Source organism: Haliotis rufescens, unplaced genomic scaffold (genome assembly GCF_023055435.1).
Source record: "Haliotis rufescens isolate VD_foot unplaced genomic scaffold, xgHalRufe1.0.p SCAF_9, whole genome shotgun sequence".
NCBI classification, from domain to species: domain Eukaryota; kingdom Metazoa; phylum Mollusca; class Gastropoda; order Lepetellida; family Haliotidae; genus Haliotis; species Haliotis rufescens.
The window spans coordinates 36950330-36966313 of NW_025964383.1; the positions used below are offsets into that span (position 1 = coordinate 36950330).

The 15984-nt window shown below is 45.8% G+C and overlaps 1 protein-coding gene across 1 annotated transcript in view; it reads left to right on the plus strand.

Annotated features, from left to right (window-relative positions):
* Positions 1-15984, plus strand: part of LOC124139581 — a 113737-nt gene that overhangs the window by 64312 nt on the left and 33441 nt on the right. Inside the window, exons 43-49 of the mRNA XM_046506757.2 lie at positions 455-568; positions 3797-3914; positions 5216-5449; positions 7009-7293; positions 8358-8591; positions 9642-10003; positions 11727-11829. Coding sequence (XP_046362713.2) covers positions 455-568; positions 3797-3914; positions 5216-5449; positions 7009-7293; positions 8358-8591; positions 9642-10003; positions 11727-11829 — 1450 coding nt within the window. The remainder of the gene's footprint in view (positions 1-454; positions 569-3796; positions 3915-5215; positions 5450-7008; positions 7294-8357; positions 8592-9641; positions 10004-11726; positions 11830-15984) is intronic.

Genomic DNA, 15984 nt, shown 5'->3' on the forward strand with positions numbered 1-15984 from the left:
ATCTGGTATAATGCATCTCCACGTGTAATGTATCTCCTCGTGTAATGTATCTCATCATATAATGTATCTCTTCGTGTAATGTATCTCCACATGTAATGTATCTCCTCATGTAATGTATCTCCTTGTATAATGTATCTCCATGTGTAATGTAACTCATCGTATAATGTATCTCCTCGTATAATATATTTCATAAAAATAATTGTTTACGAGGACAGTAATTGTCTCTGGGTTGATAATGTGGATTGGGTGGTTACAGTATGTTACCTGCATGATTGTGTGCCAGGTGATTTATTGTCCACCTCATCCTGGCTACTGATTGGTTGCTGGATTTGTTCATAAACATGGCATATTTTCATGTGTAACCGAAAAACGTACATATTGACTGATAGTGTTGGAGTCTTACAATTTGTTGTTTGTACAGTGTTGCTATGACAACTATCAACTATGATTGCAGTTGTGGCTTGTGCAGCTGCAGAAAGTTACTGCAGCAATGGCAGCTGCTTCTCCACCACCGCCACATGTGACGGCACCTCTGACTGCGCTGACAGGTCGGATGAGGAGGACTGTGGTGAGACTTTCTCCATCCTTGTCTAACAGTGTCTCCGTCTCTAGAGTCTCTGATGCCCCAGCTGTCCTTGTCTGACATTGTCTCCATCGCTAGAGTCTCTGATGCCCCAGCTGTCCTTGTCTTACAGTGTCTCCGTCTCTAGAGTCTCTGATGCCCCAGCTGTTCTTGTCTTACAGTGTCTCCGTCTCTAGAGTCTCTGATGCCCCAGCTGTCCTTGTCTGACATTGTCTCCGTCTCTAGAGTCTCTGATGCCCCAGCTGTCCTTTTCTGACATTGTCTCCGTCTCTAGAGTCTCTGATGCCCCAGCTGTCCTTGTCTGACATTGTCTCCGTCTCTAGAGTCTCTGATGCCCCAGCTGTCCTTGTCTGACATTGTCTCCGTCTCTAGAGTCTCTGATGCCCCAGCTGTCCTTGTCTGACAGTGTCTCCGTCTCTAGAGTCTCTGATGCCCCAGCTGTCCTTGTCTGACAGTGTCTCCGTCTCTAGAGTCTCTGATGCCCCAGCTGTCCTTGTCTGACAGTGTCTCCGTCTCTAGAGTCTCTGATGCCCAAGCTGTCCTTGTCTGACAGTGTCTCTGTCTCTAGAGTCTCTGATGCCCCAGCTGTCCTTGTCTGACAGTGTCTCCGTCTCTAGAGTCTCTGATGCCCCAGCTGTCCTTGTCTGACAGTGTCTCTGTCTCTAGAGTCTCTGATGCCCCAGCTGTCCTTGTCTGACAGTGTCTCCGTCTCTAGAGTCTCTGATACCCCAGCTGTCCTTGTCTGACAGTGTCTCCGTCTCTAGAGTCTCTGATGCCCCAGCTGTCCTTGTCTAACAGTGTCTCCGTCTCTAGAGTCTCTGATGCCCCAGCTGTCCTTGTCTGACAGTGTCTCCGTCTCTAGAGTCTCTGATGCCCCAGCTGTCCTTGTCTGACATTGACTCCGTCTTTAGAGTCTCTGATGCCCCAGCTGTCTTTGTCTGACAGTGTCTCCGTCTCTAGAGTCTCTGATGCCCCAGCTGTCCTTGTCTGACAGTGTCTCCGTCTCTAGAGTCTCTGATACCCAAGCTGCCCTTGTCTTACAGTGTCTCCGTCTCTAGAGTCTCTGATGCCCCAGCTGTCCTTGTCTGACAGTGTCTCCGTCTCTAGAGTCTCTGATGCTCCAGCTGTCCTTGTCTGACAGTGTCTCTGTCTCTAGAGTCTCTGATGCCCCAGCTGTCCTTGTCTGACAGTGTCTCCGTCTCTAGAGTCTCTGATACCCCAGCTGTCCTTGTCTGACAGTGTCTCCGTCTCTAGAGTCTCTGATGCCCCAGCTGTCCTTGTCTGACAGTGTCTCCGTCTCTAGAGTCTCTGATACCCAAGCTGCCCTTGTCTTACAGTGTCTCCGTCACTAGAGTCTCTGATACCCCAGCTGTCCTTGTCTGACAGTGTCTCCGTCTCTAGAGTCTCTGATGCCCAAGCTGTCCTTGTCTGACAGTGTCTCCGTCTCTAGAGTCTCTGATGCCCTGTGAAGATATCCCCAGCTGTCCTTGTCAGAATATGTCCCCAGCTGTCCTTGTCAAAATATGTCCTCAGCTGTCCTTGTCAGAGGATGTCCCCAGCTGTCCTTGTCAGAATATGTCCCCAGCTGTCCTTGTCAAAATATGTCCCTAGCTGTCCTTGTCAGAATATGTCCCCAGCTGTCCTTGTCAGAACTGGCAACACAATATGTCACCTGACTGACATGAGAACACAATATGTGACCTGACTGACATGAGAACTGGGAACACAATGTGTGACCTGACTGACATGAGAACTGGGAACACAATGTGTGACCTGACTGACATGAGAACTGGGAACACAATGTGTGACCTGACTGACATGAGAACAGGGAACACAATGTGTGACCTGACTGACATGAGAACTGGGAACACAATGTGTGACCTGACTGACATGAGAACTGGGAACACAATGTGTGACCTGACTGACATGAGAACTGGGAACACAATGTGTGACCTGACTGACATGAGAACTGGGAACACAATGTGTGACCTGACTGACATGAGAACTGGGAACACAATGTGTGACCTGACTGACATGAGAACTAGGAACACAATGTGTGACCTGACTGACATGAGAACTGGGAACACAATGTGTGACCTGACTGACATGAGAACTGGGAACACAATGTGTGACCTGACTGACATGAGAACTGGGAACACAATGTGTGACCTGACTGACATGAGAACACAATGTGTGACCTGACTGACATGAGAACACAATGTGTGACCTGACTGACATGAGAACTGGGAACACAATGTGTGACCTGACTGACATGAGAACTAGGAACACAATGTGTGACCTGACTGACATGAGAACTGGGAACACAATGTGTGACCTGACTGACATGAGAACTGGGAACACAATGTGTGACCTGACTGACATGAGAACTGGGAACACAATGTGTGACCTGACTGACATGAGAACACAATGTGTGACCTGACTGACATGAGAACACAATGTGTGACCTGACTGACATGAGAACTGGGAACACAATGTGTGACCTGACTGACATGAGAACTGGGAACACAATGTGTGACCTGACTGACATGAGAACTAGGAACACAATGTGTGACCTGACTGACATGAGAACTGGGAACACAATGTGTGACCTGACTGACATGAGAACTGGGAACACAATGTGTGACCTGACTGACATGAGAACACAATGTGTGACCTGACTGACATGAGAACACAATGTGTGACCTGACTGACATGAGAACTGGGAACACAATGTGTGACCTGACTGACATGAGAACTGGGAACACAATGTGTGACCTGACTGACATGAGAACTGGGAACACAATGTGTGACCTGATTGACATGAGAACTGGGAACACAATGTGTCACCAGACTCATTAGACAACATCACACCTCCACTGCGTGAATTGTTCTTACTTACAACCTCTGGTGTGCCTGGCAGACTTGATTATTTACTTTTAGTTGCAGTTCAGCTGTCATATCACTGACTATGTCATAAAACAACATTCATGTACACATGCTTGCATTGACTTTACTGAATATTTCAATGAATTAATTGCTGCTACAATGTTAAATTCACTCACTCTTCTGATGAATCTATATTTAGCAAGTAGCAATGTTGGGATATCCCTTATATTTGCACACGATAGTTAGGATGAATGAAATGCTAATGTCAGGTGTTTGTAGACAAAAGACATCAATAAAAACATAAACATTCTGATTATCTATATCCAGGTGTGGCAATAGATTCAGCCTGTCAGATCCGAGAAGCCTCGTTCTGTGTGATGAAACAACTCAGCTCGGCCATCATGGGCAAATTCCTGCCTGTGGAGGACAAGAAGGACATGTGCGGGTATGTCCATGAATAGACACTGCAATGGACTCGTGAAGATTAGAATAGGGGTAGAATAGGTCTTCAGCAACCCATGCTTGCTGTAAAAGGCGACTATGCTTGTCGTAAAAGGCAACTAACAGGATCGGGTGATCAGGCTCGCTGACTTGGTTGATGCATGTCATCGATTCCGCTTGCGTGGATCGATGCTCATGATATCAATCACTATATTGTCTGTCCCAGACTGGATTATTTACAGTCCGCCGTCATATAGCTAGAAAATTGCTGAGTGCCACGTAAAACAAAAAATCAAAACCAAAAAACAACTTGGCACAGATGACCTCAGCCATAGATTTGTTCACGAAAAATTCATGATGTTTGAACAGTTCTAAACCTGACTAACTTTCAACTATGGACCCTAACAAAGTGAACTAGTCAATGTAGTACATCGTTTGAGTAGTTCATTGTAGTTCAAGTGTAGCTGGTCTGTTGAGGCCATTTGTATATTAGTGACAGCCATTTGAACGTGATAGGGGACCAAATGGACACAGAAATGGAAAAGAACAAGTACTGAGCAGTCATTAAGTTTTGGACTTTAGAGAAGAGTGTACTCCCCAAGAAATTCATGACGACATGTCACAAGTATATGGGATAAGTGCCAATAAGCGTTATCGATATGAGAAGTGTATAGAAAAGCAGGGAGATTTATGTTGGAAAATAAACTTAAAAACATTTTTTCACAATTGTTGGTTTTGTTTGTTAGGCTTAGAACTTTTTGACAAGTCCCTTGTATATAATCAATTCATATGAAAATTATTCAGTGTAATGTTAATGGCACAAGAATTTAGGTTCTCATTTTGTTTTCCTTTTTCGTTGAAAGCCTGCATGTTTTGCTGTTTCCAAGAAGGTCTTCATTTAAAAACAAAACATTTGTCTAGCCATGGTTATAATAATATTTAGAAGAAATATGCCAACACCATGATACTGATGCCACATGAATATCTGGGTTAGAATTGTCTTCAGCATCCTAATCAGGCTCGTTGACTTGGATGATGCATCCCAATTTGCATATTGGATAGATCAAAGCTCATGATGTCAGTCACTGGATTGTCTGGTCCAGGCCTGATTTTTTTATGCCGTCATAAAGCTAGAATATTGCTGAGTGTGGCATTAAACAACAAACAAACAAAGACATATCATTGGCATTTCGGGTACGACTGGCCGTATTTTCAATGGGCAGTCGAAAAACTTTCTTGATGTACGAGGTATGAATAATAATGACTCACAAGCATATATTTGAAATGACTATTATTGTGCTTCAGCCAACGTGTAAAGGCCTCCCAGTGCATTCAGGCAAGGACCAACACGTGCCCCAGCATGGTGAAGGCAGTGTTTGAGCAGACGCTGGCGGTATCGGAAGCCCTGATCGTATCCCAGGGTTCATGTGACAAGCCCAAGATGTGTATTGAAGAGCACACATTCACCTGTATCAACAAGCTGGCCGTGGTTGTAGCTCAGACTGACATCACCACGGGAACAAAGGATATCCTCTGCAAGTAGGTGTCATGGTATTGTGCTTGCTAGAGGTATGCATGTTACTTGATATGTAGAATTATCTCCCTTGATCTCCTGATACCAAGATGGATGGACCTGTTGTAAAAAGACCCATACTTGATGTGTACTTGACTTGAATGCAGATACATACAGAACTGAGCTAAGATTGTTAGCATTCGAAATTAACACTAGTCCGCTAGCCAGAGACTACTAAATGTTGCTGAGGGCAAGTCAAAATTTGATGATGGTAGTAATTGACTATAAGCATTTGAGGGCTGCAATTCTGATCCAGTTCTCAAGGCATAATTTTGAATTGACTGAAACTGAGAGAAAATGTAAACATAGTAAATAAAAAAGACTTGCTTCAAAATCTGAGGACGAGAGGAAGAAAGTTTACACTAAAAAAAACAACTGCAGGTTTTTTTGTAGGTGAGTGAGTTAGTGAATTCCCAGACGTATATATGTGTGTAGTGGGGGTAGCCTAGTGACCTTTAAGACGCAGGTTCAATTTCCATCTTTGGTACGACGTGTATGATGCTTGTGTTCTCTGCAGGATATGACAGGAATAGGGGAGGATCCAGATGGTCACAAGTCCATAGTCAAATCGGAGGCATTTAGTCAGTATTAATATCATGTTCTAGTGAACATTGCAAAACTTGTAACATTCTTTTCATAGGTTGAAATTGAAATGTGCCTTAAATAAAATCTTAGCTGTCTTTTCAGAAGAAAAGAAATTCAGCCCCTAAAAATGAGGGGGAAAACCATGACTCTACCCCCAAACTCCCTTGTCAAAGAAATCATTGTCACATGTGTGCTTCATAATAACTACACAGAGAATCTCACCCGCTTGTTCCTTGATATCAAATATATCAACATGATTCAATAAAAACTCATGTTATTATTTTTCATATCAAATGACAACAGGATGAGATTGTATTTATAATCCGTCATCATTCTTCCGACTTTTAGCTTGTACACAGTATAAGCAGTGTTACCAGTGTAAGATGTACAGCTAACCAGCTTCAGTGACAGAGAGATCAGTGATGTCATTCAATTGTTACATTATGAGTGAGTTGGGTTTAACACCGCTTTTAACAGTATTCCAGTTGTATCACGGCGTGTCAGCTTAATGAGGGAGGAAAGCCCAAAGTGATGCAGGTCTCAGACGTTTACCACTTTGGTGAAACCCACAAGCACGGGTATGGCGCTGACAAACCTAGAAACATAATCGGGAGGAACCGGGATTCGAACCCACAATCATAGGTTTCTGGCATGCCCAAGGGACGCAACTCTGAACAGCGAATCACGGCGCTTTAGACAACTGGGCCACCCGTGCCCCCATTACATTATGAGAATTAATGACATCACAATGGTTTGCAAAGCACTGTGCAATTTCATTAATATGAGAAATCAAAGCACTGTGGTGCAATTTCATTAACATGAGAAATCACTCCTCAGGAAATTTCGGTTAATCTCTCCAAAGCGATATCTCCTGTGGAAGCCAGCTTTGGATTATACATACCTTATGTGGATAATAAAAACTTGTATGCTATTATCCCAGACAATTCCTGGAGACCAAGTCGTGTGTGGAACAGTTCAGCGCCACCTGTACAGGCGGAGCGTTGAGCCGGATCACCAGTCAGTACAACTCGATCCTCGCCCTGGTCGACGGGAAGTGTGATGACTACACAGAGCCCACTGATGAACCAGAGACGCTGTGCCCCGACATCGCCCCAGCAGACAGGAAGTGCGAGGTCTTCACCGCCTTCAACTGCCTCCTCGGGTCCTACACCAACCTCATCAACTACAACCCCCGCAACAACCTTGAGAACAGCAAGTCATGCTTGTAAGACATTTTAGGTTTAGGTTTTCCAGCATTTATATAAAGAATTAAAGCCAAGGAGATTTATCTAGACTGGAAGCAGTTCCTGTTGCCAATAAGGTGAGTGAGTGAGTAAGTGAGTTTAACACCACTTTGAACAGTATTTCAGTTATATCATGGCGTGACAGCTTGATTTGGGAGGATAGCCCCAAGTGATGTAGGTCCCAGACACTTACCACTTGGTGAAAGCCATGATCATGGATAGGGTGCTGAAACATAATCAGGGGGAATCGAGATTTGAACCAACAATCAAAGAATCCTGGCCTGCTCAAGGGATGCAACTCTGCACAGCGAAATGTGCCACATAAGATGACCGGGCCGCCCATGCCCCCTTTTGTCCAATATGAATTTATAACTTAATTTATGATAAAAAAACATTCAAGACATGGCTCTTCCCTAGTGTTTTCCAAATGCATAAAAACTATTGTATAATTTTTTGGGAACAATGTTTCACTGGGTTTTTGGGGGGTTATTATAACACTCTTGCCATGACCCCTAGTGTTGTGTTTATGCGATTCATTCTATATAATTGGCTGGTGGACTGGTGCAGAAAGTGTGCCATGTCCATACACTCTAAGATTTGAAGACACCTCCCCTGTTGGTCATAGATATGCCCTTAATCATACACCCCCATTTGGATCCTTTTGTCAATGTGCGTCTTTGAGTGAGTGAGTTAATATTTAACGTCACATCGGCAATATTTCAGCCATATCGTGACGAGTGTGTCTTTGAAGGTCTTTGTGAGAATTGCTGACCCAAATAGATCCCCAGTACCTTATACTTGTCATTCGAGTCGACCTATAAAGTCAGGGCCCCATTCCATATCACGGTCTTTGTACTACGTCTGTCATAAGCCTATGTTAGAGTATGGGAGTTATGATAATCTTAGAGCTGAGGTTTCATTATATCAATCACTGATGTGTCTGGTTCAGACTGAACTATATATAGACTGTCGTCATTTAGCTGTCTTTGTTAAACATCAAACAAACAAATCGCTCACATTAAAGTGGAATGAATCTCCCTTCCAGTGCTCTGCAGTCCACGATCCGCTGCGTGGCGGCCAACATCTCTGGCTGCAAGGAGGAAGATGCTGCAGAGATCGTCAAAAGTCTCAACAACCTTCGTGACGGCGCCAAGGAGCGCTGTATGCTGTACGACACCAGCCTTTGTGGTAACCCCCAGCCTTGCCCAGTAGGTGGCGCTGGTTGTGTCAAGACATTCAAGCAGGAGTTATCCTCCCACCCAGAGAAGGATGTCTGCGAGTGAGTGCAATGGAATACATTTGAATATTGAACTGAATATTTCATATGGACAAACTGCATGGGTCATTGCAAGGCATTATCAATTATTTCACAGGGATGCAGGTCTAATATTGTAGAATACAGTTTAAGAAAGTAGTCTCTCTGGTATACTGGCCTTTTCATGCAGAATAAGTTATCAAGGGATTACCTGGTACCTCCTGCAGGTGGAGGTCAGTCCTACTTGTATGCATTCTCTGGAATGACTGATACAAGAATGAGGGTTTGGGGCTACCCGCAGGGCATGAATGTCAAGATCTAATCCTGGAATTCCCAACCCTCCTACCTAGAATGACTGATAGTTAAAAGCACCACTGCCATAATGGTGCTGTGAGTTAGTGAGTATGGTTTTACGCTGGCTTTAGCAAAATTCCAGCAATGTCATGGCGGGGGACACAAGAAATGGGCTTCACACATTGTACCCATGTCGGGAATTGAACCCGGGTCTTAGGCGTGATGAGCCAACGCTTTAACCACTAGGCTACCCGGCCACCCCCATAATGGTGTAACATAGGTAACACTCTTGCTATATATAACATAGCCACTCAAAGAACACTGAAGAAAAATGTGCGGTTTATTTCACAATAAAACATTGTTCTATCGTGTCATTTCTGGAGATTTGAATATGCCCTTGCAACTTGATGATGTCATATATTGGACACTGTTATGTTTCAGAGGGAAGTGTCTGGTGAGTTGTTTCCCCTTGATGTAGCAATGACCTCACTCACTCTATGATTTCAGAGACCCATGAAGATCCAGGGTAGAACAGGTCTTCAGCAACCCATACTTGCCGTAAGAGGCGACTAACGGGATCAGGTGGTCAGGCTCACTGTCTTGGTTGATGCATGTCATCATTTCCCATAAGCGTGGATCGATGCTCATGATAAAAATCACTGGATTGTTTGGTCCAGACCCGATTATTTACAGACCACCGTCATTTAGCTGTAATATTACTGAGCGCGGCGTTAAACAAAAAAAAACAACAAACCAACCAACAACCAATTGTGATTTCAGACTTATCACCACTGCACGCACATGCATCTCCGACAACACCGTCGACTGCTCACCACAGTCGTGGGCCATCGCCGACTACAACCTGAAGAACGCCATCAAGGAGATGAAGACCCAGGTCCGCTGTGACAGCAACAGCGCCGACTCCTGCATCCTCACCTTCCAGACGCAGGCGCACAGGATCCTCACCCGCCATGAGACGACGGCTCCGACTATGTCCCTGGCAGACCAGTGCAGTGCAGTGGAGATCACACGGATGTGTATCAATGATAAACTGGTGTCGACACCAATGGGAGGCGGCATGGACGCTATCGTCAACAGGCTGTGGAGACATCTGAATGCCAGTGTTGTAGCAGTGTGTGAAGGTGAGTTCTAGTCACATTTGTCAGAAAACTAGTTGTATGAATACAAACTGTCAGCATGACACATGTCTCTGCAGCTTGTATGTTCGGTAGATAATATTTTAACAAGTACACTGGATTCAAACTTGGATAATGTGTCTTAAAGCCTCACCCTGACTATAAATAGCCCACAAGGTGGCGGTGTTTCAGTTTCGACTGACCTTCTCTGGGTGGCTTCAAAACAAGACCTTGAAATTTACTATGATTTGTCTCTTTTCTTTATACCGTATTCGACGTAATAAGCGCCCACGGCGATATTTGCTTATGTATTGGCTAGTGAACAATCTCAATTAGCACCCCTTCCAATCAATGTACACAAGACTTATTTATTCGTGTATAAAACGCACTCGTGTGTTACATGCACCCTTAATAATGAGCAATTAAATCCTGGAAAAATATATATGTCGTATATAATCATTTCAGGTTGTCAGCATAAACCACGAAATTTACGAACTTTCAACTCTGTTTTTTTCACCAAAATAATATTCCAATAAGAGCAGCCTGTTTCTAATATTGAGAGCGCCCTGGGCGTTTATTACGTCGAATACGGTAACCATATTCACCGTCCATATGAAGCACCCTAGGCACTTCGAACATTGACGGGGGGTCTTGCTTATCAAAATCCTTCACAACAAGTTTTTGTTAGAGAGTTCTAAACAAACTCAGTTCATATTCAATGAAACTAAATATTTTTGATAATAATTATTTGTAGGGTGCAATGTATAGTAGGTAGGGCTGGGATGAGTCCAAATTTACTTCCCGGGTACCCACCATCCTATTACCCGACCCTACCCGGGTACCCACCACCCTATTACCCGACCCTACCCGGGTACCCACCATCCTATTACCCGACCCTACCCGGGTACCCACCACCCTATTACCCGACCCTACCCGGGTACCCACCACCCTATTCCCCGACCCTACCCAGGTACCCGCCACCCTATTACCCGACCCTACCCGGGTACCCACCACCCTATTACCCGACCCTACCCAGGACCTGCTGTAGGTCTCTGGAGGTTGGAAAAGCTTGACTGAACTCCTGTCAAAATACACTTAGATACACTTATAAACCAATCTGGTCATGCATACACTGAAGTTGACTGAAGTTTTATCTAATAGTAGGTGCATTTATCAGTACCCACCTGACCCGAGTACCCGAGTTACCGTCCCAGCCCTAATAGCAGGTGCATTTATCAGTAACCACCTGACCCGAGTACCCGAGTTACCGTCCCAGCCCTAATAGCAGGTGCATTTATCAGTAACCACCTGACCCCAGTTACCGTCCCAGCCCTAATAGCAGGTGCATTTATCAGTAACCACCTGACCCCAGTTACCATCCCAGCCCTAATAGCAGGTGCATTTATCAGTAACCACCTGACCCCAGTTACCGTCCCAGCCCTAATAGCAGGTGCATTTATCGGTAACCACCTGACCCAAGTACCAGAGGTACCGTCCCAGCCCTAATAGCAGATGCATTTATCAGTACCCACCTGACCCGAGTACCCGAGTTACCGTCCCAGCCCTAATAGCAGGTGCATTGATATAGATTACATCCAGATTGGTTTGTCAGAGGTTTGTGCTTAATACGGTATATGTGTTTTGTCAGAAAAAGGATGAATCGAGTAAATAAGGAAGGCCTTGAGAATACAAGTATTTGTTTACTATTGTTGTTTTTGTTTTTCTCCAGGCGCCATCCCCACATGTCCCCTGGGAGATCGGGTGGGCATCCTCCTGAATCTGCTGGTGAAGCTCGTCACAACCCCCGCCTACACACAGCAAGCCTTCTGCAGGTCCGTCAACACCGTAGTCACTAAGTAGTGCCTGTATGATATTGTGCCTTCTGCAGGTCCGTCAACACCGTAGTCACTAAGTAGTGCCTGTATGATATTGTGCCTTCTGCAGGTCCGTCAACACCGTAGTCACTAAGTAGTGCACGTATGATATTGTGCCTTCTGCAGGTCCGTCAACACCGTAGTCACTAAGTAGTGCCTGTATGATATTGTGCCTTCTGCAGGTCCGTCAACACCGTAGTCACTAAGTAGTGCCTGTATGATATTGTGCCTTCTGCAGGTCCGTCAACACCGTAGTCACTAAGTAGTGCCTGTATGATATTGTGCCTTCTGCAGGTCCGTCAACACCGTAGTCACTAAGTAGTGCCTGTATGATATTGTGCCTTCTGCAGGTCCGTCAACACCGTAGTCACTAAGTAGTGCCTGTATGATATTGTGCCTTCTGCAGGTCCGTCAACACCGTAGTCACTAAGTAGTGCACGTATGATATTGTGCCTTCTGCAGGTCCGTCAACACCGTAGTCACTAAGTAGTGCACGTATGATATTGTGCCTTCTGCAGGTCCGTCAACACCGTAGTCACTAAGTAGTGCCCGTATGATATTGTGCCATCTGCAGGTCCGTCAACACCGTAGTCACTAAGTAGTGCCTGTATGATATTGTGCCTTCTGCAGGTCCGTCAACACCGTAGTCACTAAGTAGTGCACGTATGATATTGTGCCTTCTGCAGGTCCGTCCACACCGTAGTCACTAAGTAGTGCCTGTATGATATTGTGCCTTCTGCAGGTCCGTCCACACCGTAGTCACTAAGTAGTGCCTGTATGATATTGTGCCTTCTGCAGGTCCGTCCACACCGTAGTCACTAAGTAGTGCCTGTATGATGTTGTGCCTTCTGCAGGTCCGTCAACACCGTAGTCACTAAGTAGTGCCTGTATGATATTGTGCCTTCTGCAGGTCCGTCAACACCGTAGTCACTAAGTAGTGCACGTATGATATTGTGCCTTCTGCAGGTCCGTCAACACCGTAGTCACTAAGTAGTGCACGTATGATGTTGTGCCTTCTGCAGGTCCGTCCACACCGTAGTCACTAAGTAGTGCCTGTATGATATTGTGCCTTCTGCAGGTCCGTCCACACCGTAGTCACTAAGTAGTGCACGTATGATATTGTGCCTTCTGCAGGTCCGTCAACACCGTAGTCACTAAGTAGTGCACGTATGATATTGTGCCATCTGCAGGTCCGTCAACACCGTAGTCACTAAGTAGTGCCTGTATGATATTGTGCCTTCTGCAGGTCCGTCAACACCGTAGTCACTAAGTAGTGCCTGTATGATATTGTGCCTTCTGCAGGTCCGTCAACACCGTAGTCACTAAGTAGTGCCTGTATGATATTGTGCCTTCTGCAGGTCCGTCCACACCGTAGTCACTAAGTAGTGCCTGTATGATATTGTGCCTTCTGCAGGTCCGTCAACACCGTAGTCACTAAGTAGTGCCTGTATGATATTGTGCCTTCTGCAGGTCCGTCCACACCGTAGTCACTAAGTAGTGCACGTATGATATTGTGCCTTCTGCAGGTCCGTCCACACCGTAGTCACTAAGTAGTGCCTGTATGATATTGTGCCTTCTGCAGGTCCGTCAACACCGTAGTCACTAAGTAGTGCCTGTATGATATTGTGCCTTCTGCAGGTCCGTCAACACCGTAGTCACTAAGTAGTGCACGTATGATATTGTGCCTTCTGCAGGTCCGTCAACACCGTAGTCACTAAGTAGTGCACGTATGATATTGTGCCTTCTGCAGGTCCGTCCACACCGTAGTCACTAAGTAGTGCCCGTATGATATTGTGCCTTCTGCAGGTCCGTCCACACCGTAGTCACTAAGTAGTGCACGTATGATATTGTGCCTTCTGCAGGTCCGTCCACACCGTAGTCACTAAGTAGTGCACGTATGATATTGTGCCTTCTGCAGGTCCGTCCACACCGTAGTCACTAAGTAGTGCACGTATGATATTGTGCCTTCTGCAGGTCCGTCAACACCGTAGTCACTAAGTAGTGCACGTATGATATTGTGCCTTCTGCAGGTCCGTCCACACCGTAGTCACTAAGTAGTGCCTGTATGATATTGTGCCTTCTGCAGGTCCGTCCACACCGTAGTCACTAAGTAGTGCCTGTATGATATTGTGCCTTCTGCAGGTCTGTCCACACCGTAGTCACTAAGTAGTGCCTGTATGATATTGTGCCTTCTGCAGGTCCGTCAACACCGTAGTCACTAAGTAGTGCCTGTATGATATTGTGCCTTCTGCAGGTCCGTCCACACCGTAGTCACTAAGTAGTGCACGTATGATATTGTGCCTTCTGCAGGTCCGTCCACACCGTAGTCACTAAGTAGTGCCTGTATGATATTGTGCCTTCTGCAGGTCCGTCCACACCGTAGTCACTAAGTAGTGCCTGTATGATATTGTGCCATCTGCAGGTCCGTCAACACCGTAGTCACTAAGTAGTGCCTGTATGATATTGTGCCTTCTGCAGGTCCGTCAACACCGTAGTCACTAAGTAGTGCCCGTATGATATTGTGCCATCTGCAGGTCCGTCAACACCATAGTCACTAAGTAGTGCATGTATGATATTGTGCCTTCTGCAGGTCCGTCAACACCGTAGTCACTAAGTAGTGCCTGTATGATATTGTGCCTTCTGCAGGTCCGTCAACACCGTAGTCACTAAGTAGTGCCTGTATGATATTGTGCCTTCTGCAGGTCCGTCAACACCGTAGTCACTAAGTAGTGCCTGTATGATATTGTGCCTTCTGCAGGTCCGTCAACACCGTAGTCATTAAGTAGTGCCTGTATGATATTGTGCCTTCTGCAGGTCCGTCAACACCGTAGTCACTAAGTAGTGCCCGTATGATATTGTGCCATCTGCAGGTCCGTCAACACCATAGTCACTAAGTAGTGCCTGTATGATATTGTGCCTTCTGCAGGTCCGTCAACACCGTAGTCACTAAGTAGTGCCTGTATGATATTGTGCCTTCTGCAGGTCCATCAACACCGTAGTCACTAAGTAGTGCACGTATGATATTGTGCCTTCTGCAGGTCCGTCAACACCGTAGTCACTAAGTAGTGCCCGTATGATATTGTGCCATCTGCAGGTCCGTCAACACCGTAGTCACTAAGTAGTGCCTGTATGATATTGTGCCTTCTGCAGGTCCGTCAACACCGTAGTCACTAAGTAGTGCACGTATGATATTGTGCCTTCTGCAGGTCCGTCAACACCGTAGTCACTAAGTAGTGCCTGTATGATATTGTGCCTTCTGCAGGTCCGTCCACACCGTAGTCACTAAGTAGTGCCTGTATGATATTGTGCCTTCTGCAGGTCCGTCCACACCGTAGTCACTAAGTAGTGCACGTATGATATTGTGCCTTCTGCAGGTCCGTCAACACCGTAGTCACTAAGTAGTGCCTGTATGATATTGTGCCTTCTGCAGGTCTGTCCACACCGTAGTCACTAAGTAGTGCCTGTATGATATTGTGCCTTCTGCAGGTCCGTCAACACCGTAGTCACTAAGTAGTGCCTGTATGATATTGTGCCTTCTGCAGGTCCGTCCACACCGTAGTCACTAAGTAGTGCCTGTATGATATTGTGCCTTCTGCAGGTCCGTCCACACCGTAGTCACTAAGTAGTGCCTGTATGATATTGTGCCTTCTGCAGGTCCGTCCACACCGTAGTCACTAAGTAGTGCCTGTATGATATTGTGCCATCTGCAGGTCCGTCAACACCGTAGTCACTAAGTAGTGCCTGTATGATATTGTGCCTTCTGCAGGTCCGTCAACACCGTAGTCACTAAGTAGTGCCTGTATGATATTGTGCCTTCTGCAGGTCCGTCAACACCGTAGTCACTAAGTAGTGCCTGTATGATATTGTGCCTTCTGCAGGTCCGTCAACACCGTAGTCACTAAGTAGTGCCTGTATGATATTGTGCCTTCTGCAGGTCCGTCAACACCGTAGTCACTAAGTAGTGCCTGTATGATATTGTGCCTTCTGCAGGTCCGTCCACACCGTAGTCACTAAGTAGTGCACGTATGATATTGTGCCTTCTGCAGGTCCGTCCACACCGTAGTCACTAAGTAGTGCCTGTATGATATTGTGCCTTCTGCAGGTCCGTCAACA